Source organism: Alligator sinensis, unplaced genomic scaffold (genome assembly GCF_000455745.1).
Source record: "Alligator sinensis unplaced genomic scaffold, ASM45574v1 scaffold413_1, whole genome shotgun sequence".
NCBI lineage: Eukaryota > Metazoa > Chordata > Crocodylia > Alligatoridae > Alligator > Alligator sinensis.
In genome coordinates, this window is record NW_005842308.1 from 1,314,296 (window position 1) to 1,327,647 (window position 13,352).

Below are 13,352 nucleotides of genomic sequence, written 5' to 3' on the forward strand. Positions count from 1 at the left end.
CGCCGCCCCCGGGGGGAGGGACGGCGCCGGCCCCGGCCCCGGCGCTGCGTCATATGGCCCCGCCGCCCTGCCCTCTGGAGCCCCCCGCGGGCCAGGCTGGGGCGGGGGCACCGCTGTGCTAGGTGTATCGGGAGAGAAGGGACCCGAGGTTGCACAGGCTGGGAAGCTTGGAAACCTTGGAGGATTTTAAGAGTTGGTTACCCAAAGCCTTGGTTGGGATGATCCAGTTGGGGCTGGTCCTGCTGGACTCGTTGTGACCTCCTGAGGTCCCTCCAACCCACATTTTCTACGATGACAAGTTCTAGCAGAGTATAAGGGCAGCCTGATGGTGCTGCTTCACTTGCGCCGTGCACCCTGTTGCTAAAATGCTTCGTGTTCAGAAGCTTGCAAAAGTGTATCCCAGCCCCGCGGCTGGGCTGGTAAGATGTGCCCCCCACACCTATTTTTTACTCCCTTTGTGCACTTGTGACATTTCCTTTTACTTGTAAAAACTCTTAGTAACACTTACTAATGTGAAAACAGAGGTTGAAACAAAGCAGCAGCCCGCACGTGCAGGTCAAGTGGCTAAATCAGCATTGCCAAATCAGCTTTTGTTTTGAAGCTTCGTGGCGTGGAGCGCTTGAAGCCGCAACCATCGCTGGTTGCTACATGCATCCTCCTCCCAGCGTATGGACTGCGCTGTTCCTCCACTCGGAGTATGTGTTTGTGCACATGTGTTTGTGCACATGTGTTTGTGGTGATGAAATCACAAAAGTGTTGAAAATGGTTGCACGTTGCCTGGTATTTTTAAGCAGCCCTTTGTGTATGCGCACATATGTGCATGCATGGAGTTTGTTTAAACAAAATGGGAAACAAGTTCTTTTATGCTCTGCTTCCTAGTTTACCATCATGTCTACCTTACCTAGGCAGTCCCAGGCAAGAATAAGATCTTGATATTTTAGACCCTAACAATAATGGTTGCAACACTGCTATTTCGGCAGTACACATAATGACAAGGTTTAGATACAGTGCAGCTCACAGTCAGCAGAGCATTGAGCGTAACAAGTTTGTGGGAGCTTAGATCAGTCCTTTAGTCAAAAGCATCTATTCCACTTCAAAATTATGTTGGCCACCTACTACAATCCAAAGGTCAAATGTGGTATGCATAAAATGGGACCCATAAATGCCATATGAGGACTGTAGGTCCTCTTTGATCTGGGCAGCAGAGGAGAGGGCTCCTCAAGAGATGACTCCACCTTATTTGTAATAGGAATGACTATGGATTACTTTTTGCCAGTGGATCACCTTTGCTCATCCCTGATTGTAGACAGTTGCAACTTTAAACCAAAAGTGGGAGACTTAGGATTGCATATCAGCCATTCCAATTTAACAGTTCAGTCTGTTCACTTCTGTACCGCTGTAAGTGAACTAATTTCTTTCAACTTTGACCTTACATTGTCTTAGCTCCGTTTATCCTTGCATAAGAGCAGAGAGATGGTGCACTTATCTTGGCTATAGTGTAATACCAGTATAACGGTTACATCTATGCATATGTCTTATTTCACCTAGTGAGAGAAGCTTGCATAATGTTTACCAAATACCATTATGCAAACCATAAGTGTAGATAGGTCAGTAAAGCATTTGGTCATAAATACTCTTCTTGGGTTTTTTTTCTTCAGGTGTGTATCATTGCCCATGTAACTGCCACAAAAATGCCAAGCTTTCAACGACATGAAGAGGAGAAGTTCTTTGTGAATGCTGAAGGCAAGAAGGAATCTGTACCAAGCATACATGACCCACCTACAAAGGAGCTCTCTGTTGTTGTGCCTTCATACAATGAGGAAGACCGGTGTAAGATTCTACCCAAACTTAAGTCTGTGTTGTAAACAGTTGTCAGCAACAGAGCATTGCAGACCAGGTTATATAGCTGCTTTGCATACCTTGCTCCCAGGTTTTCATGAAACAGCATACATCAATGGGAATTCATCCTAGAGAGCAATTGTAGCTTGTCTGTATCCCTGGACAAGTCATGCCTACGTTTGTCCCAGAGTAGAAGTGTCCCGGGATTGGCATTTACCTGTATCACCCTTCTGATCGGGTTTTAATGAGTGGCTGAGTGCACTGCAGCTTTTCTTCCATTGGTTCAATGATGCACTCCCAGGGTAACTGTTCAGATGCACTTTTTGGTGTTCCAGGATAAACTGTTAGTACTTCTTATCCGTTGAACCTTTTTAAGACTTATCCTGAGACAACAGACTTGGACGTCTGAACAATTGCACTTTGTCATGGGATAAAATGATTTATCTGAGAATCAAGGTACTGTTTGTTTATAGCCTTGGAGTCAGCATGGAGCAGAATAAAAATGAGCTTAAATAGCCTTCTGAGTGAGTCTGTGTGCACTGAGGAGAAATAAGCCACATCACTCCACATAAACCTAGGCCCACAAATTAGCCTAGTAGAGGACTTGGATTGCTCCTTCAGGTGCACTCCAGGAAATTGTTGTGCCTCTCTCTGCTGAGGCATACACTCAAGCCTGCTCCAAGTCATCTGCCTTGACAACATGCAAACCTGGGCTTGGGTACACGTGTGGAGGGTTTGTTTCTCAGCTGCCATGCAGACTTGCTCAGGGCAGCTTGGGCATACTATTTGTGTGTCTTTTTTGAGATTTCAGCCAGCAAATGAGCTGTATGGTAGGAAGAAGGATTTTGTGAAGCATTTTTAGGTTTGATTGCTGCCTGTTCTATGCATTCCTTATGCAAGTCACTAATATGTAAAGGTCTTTTTGGTGTAAAGGGGGCTAAACTATAGACTATTTCATTTGGCAAAAGCATGTGGGAGGTCATTCTCAATAGTAGCCCCTCAGCTTTGGAGCTCCCTCTCCTTTGAGGTGTCCCAAAGCACAAATCTGGACATCTGGAAGTGCTGCACGATCTTCCTATTTGGGCAAGCATTTATCAGGCAAGACCATGCTGGAATATTGTTTAGGACATTGGCTCTCAATCTTTTGAGAGTCAGGACACCCCTCCTTAACTTTTTTTTTTAATTTGGTGGCACCCTGGTTGAGAATCAGATGTACTGCCATAGCTTTCCAGGTAACTCCTTCAATTCAGTAAGGGGTTTACTAACTCCTAACATTTTCCTTTTCCCACAATAGCACAAGATGACAGCAGTGGAGTCATTAGCTCCTATCCCACTCATTTTAGGAAAACCTCCCCAGGTTTGATTTTCCTGTTTACTTACACAAGAAATTCTCAATTAGTTGCATTGGAATTGCTCCTGATTTGCACCACATTAATTGAGATAGGAATGATGTGTAGACAGCAAAATAAAATAAAATGCTCTTCTACTTTCCCCCCCTATGAAGGACTCCTATGGATATGAATGGGATTCTTGTGAGTGGAATAAAGGGGGTATAAATTGACCTGATTTATCTTAGTTTAGGACAAAAAGGCAAATAGTCTGGGGGGGGACAAGACTGTAACAAGCACAAGAACTTGCTGTAATAAGCACAAGAACTTTTTTTTTTTTTTAACATAAGCATAAAATTATCATGGGCTCTGTCAGCATGTCAATGAATTCTCCCATCTTTAGGGCAGTGGCTCTCAACTGGGATACTGCTGTGATTGCCACTACATCCAAGTGGAACTGTACTGGGCATCTCCTGGAGAACCATACTGCGAAGCAGTTGTGACAAGAACATCCTCTGGGCACGCTGGAGGAGAGGGGCAGGCTGCAACTAGATATGGACAGGTTACAGGGGTGGGTGGATGAGAACAGGATGGGTTTCAATACTGACAAGTGCAAGGTATTGCACCTGAGGAGGAAGAACCAGCAGGCTGGGGAACTCCCTTCTCGTCAGCACAGAGACAGAAAAGGACCTTGGTCATTCCACCCCATTCTCGTTAAAAAGCTAGGCGACTGTGGCATTGATGCCTACACAGTCAGATGGGTCGCATATTGGCGCACCCAGAGAGAGGCCAGGCCACGCCCAGAAAGTGATGGTGGATGGGTCGTATTTGACCTGAAGGGATGTGGGCAGTGGAGTCCCCCAGGGCTCGGTCCTCAGGCCCACACTGTTCAGTCTCTTTATTAGCAACTTGGACGAGGGAGTGAAAAAGCACCCTGTTCAAATTCACTGACGACACCAAGATCTGGGGCGAGGTGGGCATGCTAGAAGGGAGGGACAGGATACAGCTGGACCTGGACAGGTTACAGGGGTGGGCGAATGAGAACAGGATGGGATTCAATACTGACAAGTGCAGAGTACTGCACTTGGGCAGTAAGAACCAGCAGCATACCTGTAGGCTGGGGAAGTCCCTTGTAAGCACAGTGACAGAAAGAGATCTTGGAGTCATTATCGATTCCAAAATGAACATGGGCCGCCAATGTGAGGACACAGTAAGGCCAACCGTACCTTGTCATGCATTCACAGATGCATCTCAGGCAGGGCCAAGGAGATGATCCTCCCCCTCTATGCGATGCTGGTCAGGCCACAGTTGGAGTACTGCATCCAGTTCTGGGTGCCGCACTTTAGGAGAGATGTGGCCAGCATCGAGAGGGTCCAGAGGAGGGCCACTCACATGATCAGGGGGCAGCAAGGCAGGCCCTACTAGCAGAGGCTACGGGACCTGAACCTGTTCAGCTTCCACAAGAGAAGGCTATGGGGATCTGGTGGCCATCTACAAACTGGCCAAGGGGGACCAGCAGGCTATGGGAGAGTCCCTGTTCCCCCGAGCGCTACTGGGAGTAACAAGGAATAACGGCCATAAGTTGACTGAGAGTAGATTCAGGCTAGATATCAGGAGGCACTACTTCATAGTCAGGGTGGCTAGGATCTGGAACCCACTTCCAAGGGAAGTGGTGCTCACTCCTACCTTGGGGGTCTTCAAAAGGAAGCTGGATAATCACCTAGTTGGGGTTGTTTGACCCTAGCATTCTTTCCTGCCATGGCAGGGGATCAGACTTGATGATCTGCTTAGGTCCCTTCCGACCCTACCAACTATGAACCATCCACTGTCACTGCACCCTTCTTGGTCCAGCCCCATGGTCCTCCTAGAAACAGGCACCAGGGACAGTTCTACTTGCCCTTATGCCTGTTTCTGGGAGACCCTCTATAGGTTTGAACTGGGAAGGGCTACAGTGAGAGCAGGTACTCCTGCCACAGGCACTTCTCAGTCTGGATCTAGCAGAGGTGTACATGGCATAGTCCCACCTGACCATGGCAGCAGTGGCACCCCTGAAAAGGTATCGCACCACCCCAGGGTGCTGCAACATTGAGAACCACTGGTTTAGAGGGGGTTTGCTATAGAGTTTATTTTGGCTTCTTAAGTTGTTTTTTTCACCTGTTGTTTGTTTTCTTCTCTTGCTATATAAATTGTTTTGCTGTCCTCTGTAAACTGCCCTGAGCCTTTCACTGGAAGTGCAATATATAAATATAATAAGTAGAGCCTCATGCTCTCTGCTTCAGCCCCTGTTATCTCCTCTCTGTCTCAACAGCATAATAGAGATGTTGAATAAGGGGTGGGAGGATTGTGCCTGCTGGGACTACAGGTGAGGGCTTTGGTGGGGAGGAGGTTATTTAGAATAACTCTCTAGGTTTGGCCTGAGAGAGGAGACGATTCACCCTTCCAGCTCTGAAAGTAGGGAAATTTATAAGATGATGCAAAGACGATCCACTTGGATGGGAGGATATGCTTTTCTTATCTGGATAGATCAGCTAGAAGAGCTTTAAGTGCTATCTCAATCAGATACCCTGGCTTGAAGCTTTTCTAAGGATGCTCCAGGATACTAGTATCTGACATGGTGCTAGTGATGTATTTTGGTATCTTTTGATAGCTTGTTGAGCAGGAGGAGGAAAAGTTCTAATATGTGGCATGATCACTAATGAAGACTAGTGGTTTATCTTAGTACTAGTGGGGCTATTGCATATTTCGGGGTAGGAAGATGATTTCCCTCCTTAGAGAAAATGTTGCAACCTCCTGTTAGCAAGAAGTCTCAGGTGTTCTCTAGATCTTGCCTTTCCTGGACAGGGACAGTAGTCACGAGCAGTTACTCTGTTTCTATAAGTTAACACTAGTCTGGTTGAGAACATTTACTTTACTTAGCCAACTAGTTACTGTTAGTTGGTTCATGTAGGTGGTATTTTATGCTTAGCCTCTTGCCTCTCCTACCTTGCTTTTATTATTCATATTTCTTTGCACTGATACTGTATAGCTGATATTTAACCAATATATTAATGATCAAAAGGTATGCTCAGTGGTAAGCACTAATGTGCTTAGTCAAATCAGAATTAAAATCCTGTAATACTTGTACTCTTCATTTATAATTATTAAATATTTATGTTATGGTAGTAGCTAGAGCCTCTTAGCAGAATTGGGATCCCATAGAAATTCATGAAGAAGTGGTCCCTCCATCAAAAGATAGAAAAGATCTCAGTTCCACAAAGACATCAATATATGCTTAATTTCATGCAGTGAGAATTGTCCCATTAATATCTAAGTGCAGTCTATGCAAAACTGAAAAAATAATTTGCTAAGAGAAGGGAAATGGGTACACAAAGAAGTAAGGTCTGAGGTTCTATAGTGATTTGGATAGAGGAGCTAGCAGTAAAGCCAAGCCCACTTAACTTTTAGTTGAACCAGAAATTAAATTTCTAATTGTAAGCAGGAGGGGGCAGGGGGAGAACTGTTTTCGACTCTGCAGGATTTTTACCCAGAGGCTTGACTTTTCTAGAATATGATGCAACAACATTTTAAGTTTGCTTTCATTATGTACTTTTTTCTGCTTTCAGTACCTCTTATGATGGATGAAGCATTAGACTATCTGGAAAAAAGACAGGTGTGATATTTTCATTTTCACATTTAAAATACAGTGTTTGTATAAATATTTAAGAACTAAAAAGCCTGCTTATTTGATTGTTGAGGTTTAGCTAGATGGAGTGCAAAATTACCGAACTGAAACCAGTGTATTCTATCCTGGCATATTCCCTTTACAGAATTTTTGACTGAATGATGGATGATAATTTAATTTTTACCAAAACATAAAGATTAATTATTATACCTCAAAAAAGCATGTTACTTTTCTGGTATGTATCCAGAATAGACAGATTAGTAGGACATAATTGAAAAAACAGTCTGAGTCAGAGGTGTCAGACATGGCTCGTGGAAGTGGGTCATTGGGTTTCAAGATGACCTGTTTCCCGTATCTGGCCTATGGGGTTTCTTAGGAACTGCTAGGCTGCTCTGTCATTGGGCTCATCTGGGGGGTTAATGCCACTCACCCTGGTACCAAGATTTGTGATCTCTGTGGGGCATGCATATATGTTGGGCTAAGGTAGGGAACAGCAGTGGCATTGACTGCCCACATGCTGGCTGTGTTGACTGGACCAACCATATAGCTCTCGCAGCTGCTGCAAGAAGCTGCGTGAGCTAGATCTGGCCTATCAACTCAAATGAGTTTGACACCTTTGGTCTGGGTCAGTGATACTCAATATTTTGGCTCTGTGGACCAAATAAGTGGTACAGAGCTGGTTTGTGGGCTGGATTGGACGCCAGTGCCACAGAATCAGGGCCACATGCCCAGATTCAGATCACGCTGCCTCTGCCTGGTCCTGTGTGTCAGGATCAGGGCCCTGGAACCCTGTGCCACCTTAGTTTGGTCCTGCATGTGTGGATCACGGCCCTGAGACCCTGCACTGGCTCTGTGACACTCTTTGCACTGGACCTAGCTTACAGGGTCATGGCCCTGGGGCTCCCCATGAACCTGTGGTTACCTCCATGGGCTGGATGACAAGATGCCAGGAGCTATATCTACCCTTCCACTCTGAAAGTACCAGGAGTGGTACTCCTGGTCTGCGTTTATTCCCACAACATCCTTGGAAGCTTTTGTTATTCTCATTTGCTTGTCTTCCTAGCAGACAGCATGTTTCAGAAAATAAGGCAACGCTTTACTGATTTTTGACATAAGACCTACTCACAACTTTAATGTATTAATTTTCATAAGAGTTTTGACTTTCAGCTGTTTGTAGTAGCTGAAAAAATACAAAATGGTAGTGTAATGGTAGTGTAATAAGCATCTAATTTAACAGCCTAACACTACATATATTGGCAACAAGCTAATCTCTCTCAAAGGATGATTGTCTTTTTAGGAAATTAACAAAATAATATTGTTGAGAGAAAAGGCTGTTGTGGAACATAGGGAGAGCAGTTTAACCATGTGTGAAGGGGGTGAGAAGGATGAAGGAGAGATCAGGTTAAACAAGCAATTTCCTTTTTTATTTTTAAGGAACAGGATCCTTCATTCACTTATGAAGTAATAGTGGTTGATGATGGTAGCAAAGATCAAACCACAAAGGTAAGAAAATAACTTTACTAGTTTTCCCTCGTAGCAGCTAGGGGTAGGAGGGAGAGAAAATACATATCTCACAGCTTCAGTGTTTATAAAACAACATAAACCCTCATCTTTTGTTTTATACTTTCTGCTGTTAGTATTTTCAATTTTTTTCCATTAGGCAATTAAATTCTGGTCTCTGATACTTCCTGGAGTACTTCTAGCATCATATTCTGCTGTTGTCATGCATGCAGTACTATTACTGTATTTTCTAGCTACACATTAAAAAAAAACAATGACAAGATGCAGCTAGGCCAAGTGTTTGCTTCCTCTTCTTCCTTTGGCTGCATCCTTACTTTTAGGGATGTAAATATTGTTAATTAATTTAACCTTCTCTTATTATACCAGTGAAATGATTAACCAATAACAAAGCTGATGCTGGGAACCCCTTCAGGGGACCAGAGCACTTTGATTTGTGGGAAGGGGAGAGGAGGTAAGCCCAGCCAGACAACATAGCCCAGGGAAAGCCCTACCCTGGGAGGGAGGGTGTAGCTGTGAATAATCAGCTAATTGCTTAATTGATGAGTCATTAGGCTGCTGCTATTTTTCTCTTAAGCTATGGGTACTAGTCCTCCTCTCTCCTCCCACCTCCCCCTCCTCACTCTTCCCTCCTGGCTGCCCTGCTGTCTTCTAATGCCTGCTTAGGGCAGTTCACAGCTTCCCTTCTCCCTTTCCCTGCCAGATTGTGCCCAACCAGACCTAAAGGTTTTTCAGTAAGCTAACCAGTTACTACTGCACTTATCAGTTAATTAATCATTTAACCTTTCAGGGGTATAGGTTGTAGCCATGTTGGTCTGAGGACATAGGCAGACAAGGTTCTTTTGGTAAATCTGATATCTTTTACTAGACCAACTCAAATAGAAAAAATTCTTCTTTGCAAGCTTTTGGACACAAAAACCCTTTGTCAGGCTGAGAAAACATCTGCAGTTGGTCTGTGCTCTTTCTGGATTCCATCAGAAGAGCACAGACCAACTGCAGATGTTTCCTCAGGCTGGGTTCAGGGCACTCTTCATCCCTCTCCTGTTCAGTTAAAAAGGGATGAGAGAACTAAATCTCCAACTTTCACCTGGGTTACCAGTGTTGTTTTACTCTGTGTTTCATATGTCTTACAGGTCGCACTGAGGTACTGCAAGAAATATGGGAGTGATAAAGTGCGAGTTCTTACATTAGTAAAAAATTGTGGGAAAGGTGGAGCTGTCAGGATGGTAATGAATATTTTTCTTTTCCTGTTTTGAACCAATTACAACCTAGCTAAAATAAACAAATGGTGCCACTGTGATAAAATTTAATTTAACTTCAAGATTTGGAGCAATATGGCTATATGGAAAAATGAAATGTGTGCTCTTCAAAAAAAAGTTTCAAGACAAAGATCTATAGAAAAAGAAAGCTCACTGCAAGACCTTAAAAGCACATTAGGCCTGTCTGCATGAGATGCTGTCTGCACAGTAGCTTAATAATACTGCTTAGTAGTGCATCACAGATGGTGCTAATACGCTACTGTGCAGTAGTATCACTTAAAAGATGTTCAGCACTACTGCACACTAACTCCGCAGTTCCTCTGCTAATACAAGTACTAAATAAATGCGCAGTAACACTGTGCAGTAGTATCTCTTGTAGACAGGTGGCAGCCAGTCAATATGGGGTGCTTGGGCGCCACCCCACCAATTTCAAAATGACATGATCAGTGTTATGATTATGCTCATGCAGTACGCATACATAACAAAAAGTTGAGTATGCACAGTAAGCACCTTGGGGCGATCTCCTTACTGCCCAAGTGGTGCATGAGCAGTAGAAACACTTCAACAGTTGGAATGGATTGCAATAACCTCTTGTTTAAGCAGGGTGCGGCGCTCCTGTATTGATGCCCCAGTGTGGGTAAAAAGCTGTTGGGAGGAAGGTGGAAAGATAGGGGGCACCACTTGCAAAGCAATGCACGTGGCCCCAGGCGGCCTGCAAAGCAGCTCCAGCAGGTAAGTGGAGAGGGGGATTGAGGCCCCTTTAGGGAGGGAGCTGCTGCCCAGCCAGGTGGGGCTTGGGGCTGGAGCCGCAATGCATGGCTGCAGGGCCCCAGCTGGGAGTAAGATAGGGCTGCAGGTGGCTCGTATGGGGGAGGGGGAGGACCAGTTCCTCGCTGCCATGTGCACTCCCAGGGGGCAGAGGGGACCCGTGCCCCCCAGATCTGTACCCGGCACAAGCTGCAGGTTCAAGTTCCTGTCCTGCTTCCCTTTGCTGGGGCTCCTGGAGCTGGCAGGTGCAGCCCGGCATAGCTGGGGACTGCGAGGTTGCATGGGGATTCCTTGCCAGTTCTAGCCCTCCCCTGCTGCCCTGGCGTTGCGCCCCCCTGCACCTGCCACTGCACATGGGGTACATTGCTGGGGCAGTGGGGGTCAGGAAGCAGCAAGAAGGTTTTCCCCGCAATTCCTCTGCTCCCTGCAGCACTGGGTCGTGTGGGGGGGAAGCAGGGTGGCAGGGAATAGCAACGAGCAGGGGGACTGCTGTTCCATGCTGCCTTGCTTCTCCCCCACGACCCAGCACTGCAGGGAGTGGAGCCATGCAGAAAACCTCCTCGCTGCTTCTTGCTGCCCGAGCGACATGCCCCCTGCACACAGGGCTGCAGTGAGGGAAGTGGTGCAGGGCTGCAGTCCTCAAAGCAGCAGCAGGCTCAGGGGGCACATCGCCAAGGCAGTGGGGTGGGGAGGGAAGGAGGAGGCGAGAAGTGGCGAGGAATAGCCGCACAGCCCCTCTGTCCCCAGCTACATTGACTCACTCCCAGTGTGATGCTCCACCTGCCCCACCTGTCTCACAGTTCACCAGCTGCGCCTGATATAGCTATGCCCATTGAGTACCTATCTGTTAGGTTTACAATGAAGAATTATTTTTTCATATAAGAATTCAGCACGCAATCAGTTATTAAACCCAACCTGCATTTTTTCAGTTAGTTAGATTAGAATTCTTATTACAAAAACCTATAAGATTAAAACCAAGCTCTAGTAAAAGGTACTAGTAAGTACAAAAGTTTCTTTGAAGCTCATGGTTTTAATTTTAAAACCTAAATTTAAAAAGTCTTTGTTTAGCTGCAGTGGAGCTACTTATGCTTAGTCAACTGTGTATAATTTTAGTGGGGTGTATTGTTTACTATTATGCTAACTATCATTAACTTATAGTTAGGTATTTTTTTCACAAGGGAGCATGCTAGTGTGTGTATTGGATTATATAAATTGCTTTATTCACATATATGAAACGAAACATGTTTTGTGGAGTGATTTGCACTTCCTTTTTGGATCATACTGTGTTGTCAGTCATGAACTACATAAGAGGTCATTGTAAAAAATTAAAACTCCTTTTCCCTTGTGTAGGTGATAGTTAATGTTTCTGAAATCTTTTCTTCCTTCATTATTTTTTCAAAGATTGTCTCAGTAAAGGTTCCTCTGTACTGTATTTCTTGAAGACTTTTATTTAGTGCTTATAACTGTAGTATTTAATACACAAGATTAAAGTTTGTCCTTTTTTTGCTTAGTTCATCCCAGGTGAAAAGGCATAACTTTGTGCAGGATCTTACTTATATTGCAGAGCTTAAAAAGTTCTCATTTCCTACTACCTCTCCCTTTCTTTACAAAGTATTTTTCTGTGCGTAGCATATGACATTTATTTATGTGGCTCTTTAACAGACAGGAAACGTGTTAATGGTAAATAACTGCTCCAGAATCTAGCTACATCAGCATTGTGTTTTCTGTCAAAATTGAGGGGAAAAGTGGTTTCATTCTTTTAATAATTGTCAATGCTAAGGCATAGGTTTAAGATGCTTAGAAATAAGTGTCAGGTCAGTAAATCTGAAAAGCAGTTGTATTAAAGAAGAAAAAAACACTCAAACCCTCTTTAATTTTAGTCAATATGGAAGTTTCTGTGGGGATTGTGTTTTGTCTTGTGCTTTGTTTTTTTCACTAAGTTAAAGCATGCAGCATCTAGGATTGAAAATTGATTCTATATTCCAAACATGTATTTAAGAGCCTGCAGATATTTTGCCTTGAATTAGAACTATATAGTGACTGCATGCACATGAAATAACACCCCTCTGCTCAAGGCAAGTACTGTCTCTGACAAAACCATCCCAGTCAACCATCTGCTTAACCTGCTCTTAAAAATGTCCAAGGTTGGAAAATTCCACAGCCTGTATATGTAGCCTGTTCCAGTGTTTAACTTTTCTTATAGAAAGTTCTTCCTAACCTAAATTCCCTCTACTGCAGTTTGAGGGCATTTTTCCTAGTCCTGATACAGCCACAGAAAATATTTTATATCCATTCTCTTTTACAGTTGTCCTTCAGGTATTTGAAAACCGTTAACAAATCTTGTCTCAGTACTGTCTTCTTCAGACTAAGTAATCTTAGTTCTTTAAGCAGGGTGGATTTGATTGAAATCATTGGGCAGGAAGCCTTGACTTAATCATTGTTTTCTACAAAAAATGCATTTGTGTTGTTTAATATCCTTTATTTATTTAGCTTGTTGAAACTGTACACTTTTAGAGAAAGGGAAGAGCTTGCCTGTGTGTACCCAAACTTGCAGAGAAACAGTAGGACTGATGGGTGGGGAATCAGCAGGGATCCTGGTTTTCCGTTTCCCACAGAAAACCAGAAAACCACAGATTTCCCATTTTTATCAGACAAAACACAGATTTTCCCTTTTAGAAGAGAAACCCATGGATTTTCCCCTTTTGCAAAGAGCTCTGCAGGTTGGCTGAGTTCCAGCCTACAAGAGCTGTTTGCAGAAGGGGCAGGGAAACCCTCAACCCTCTGATGAGGGGGGAAGAGCAGGGCCCGACACTCGCACTTACCAGAGGCTGCTTCAGGTTCGTTCTTCTTGCTGGAGGTAAGTGGGTCTTGGGGGTTGTGGAGCATGGCTGGGGGAGGAAGCTGGCTAGGAGCTGAGGGAGCAAGGAAGTTTGCAGCCAGCCAGGCACTTTGGCTGGGAGTGGGTGTGCAGCCTCCCCA

The 13,352-nt window shown here is 44.5% G+C and overlaps 2 protein-coding genes across 6 annotated transcripts in view; one reads left to right on the forward strand and one right to left on the reverse strand.

The window, feature by feature from the left end:
- Positions 1-654, reverse strand: part of EXOSC8 (exosome component 8) — a 19,343-nt gene extending 18,689 nt beyond the window's left edge. The window contains exon 1 of the mRNA XM_025209786.1: positions 633-654. Coding sequence (XP_025065571.1) covers positions 633-654 — 22 coding nt within the window. The remainder of the gene's footprint in view (positions 1-632) is intronic.
- ALG5 (ALG5, dolichyl-phosphate beta-glucosyltransferase) overlaps positions 654-13,352 on the forward strand; it is a 46,610-nt gene continuing 33,911 nt past the window's right edge. For 2 of the 5 annotated variants that reach the window (XR_003095171.1, XM_025209787.1), the window contains exons 1-6: positions 654-695; positions 1,659-1,830; positions 3,134-3,196; positions 6,770-6,816; positions 8,263-8,331; positions 9,480-9,572. Coding sequence is in view for 4 of the 5 variants with exons in the window: in XM_025209787.1 (XP_025065572.1) it covers positions 669-695; positions 1,659-1,830; positions 3,134-3,196; positions 6,770-6,816; positions 8,263-8,331; positions 9,480-9,572 (471 nt within the window). In the remaining variant the exon portion in view is untranslated. Of the gene's footprint in view, positions 696-1,658; positions 1,831-3,133; positions 3,197-6,769; positions 6,817-8,262; positions 8,332-9,479; positions 9,573-13,352 lie in introns of those variants that run through there. The other 3 variants (XM_025209788.1, XM_025209789.1, XM_025209790.1) reach the window with 3 other exon arrangements.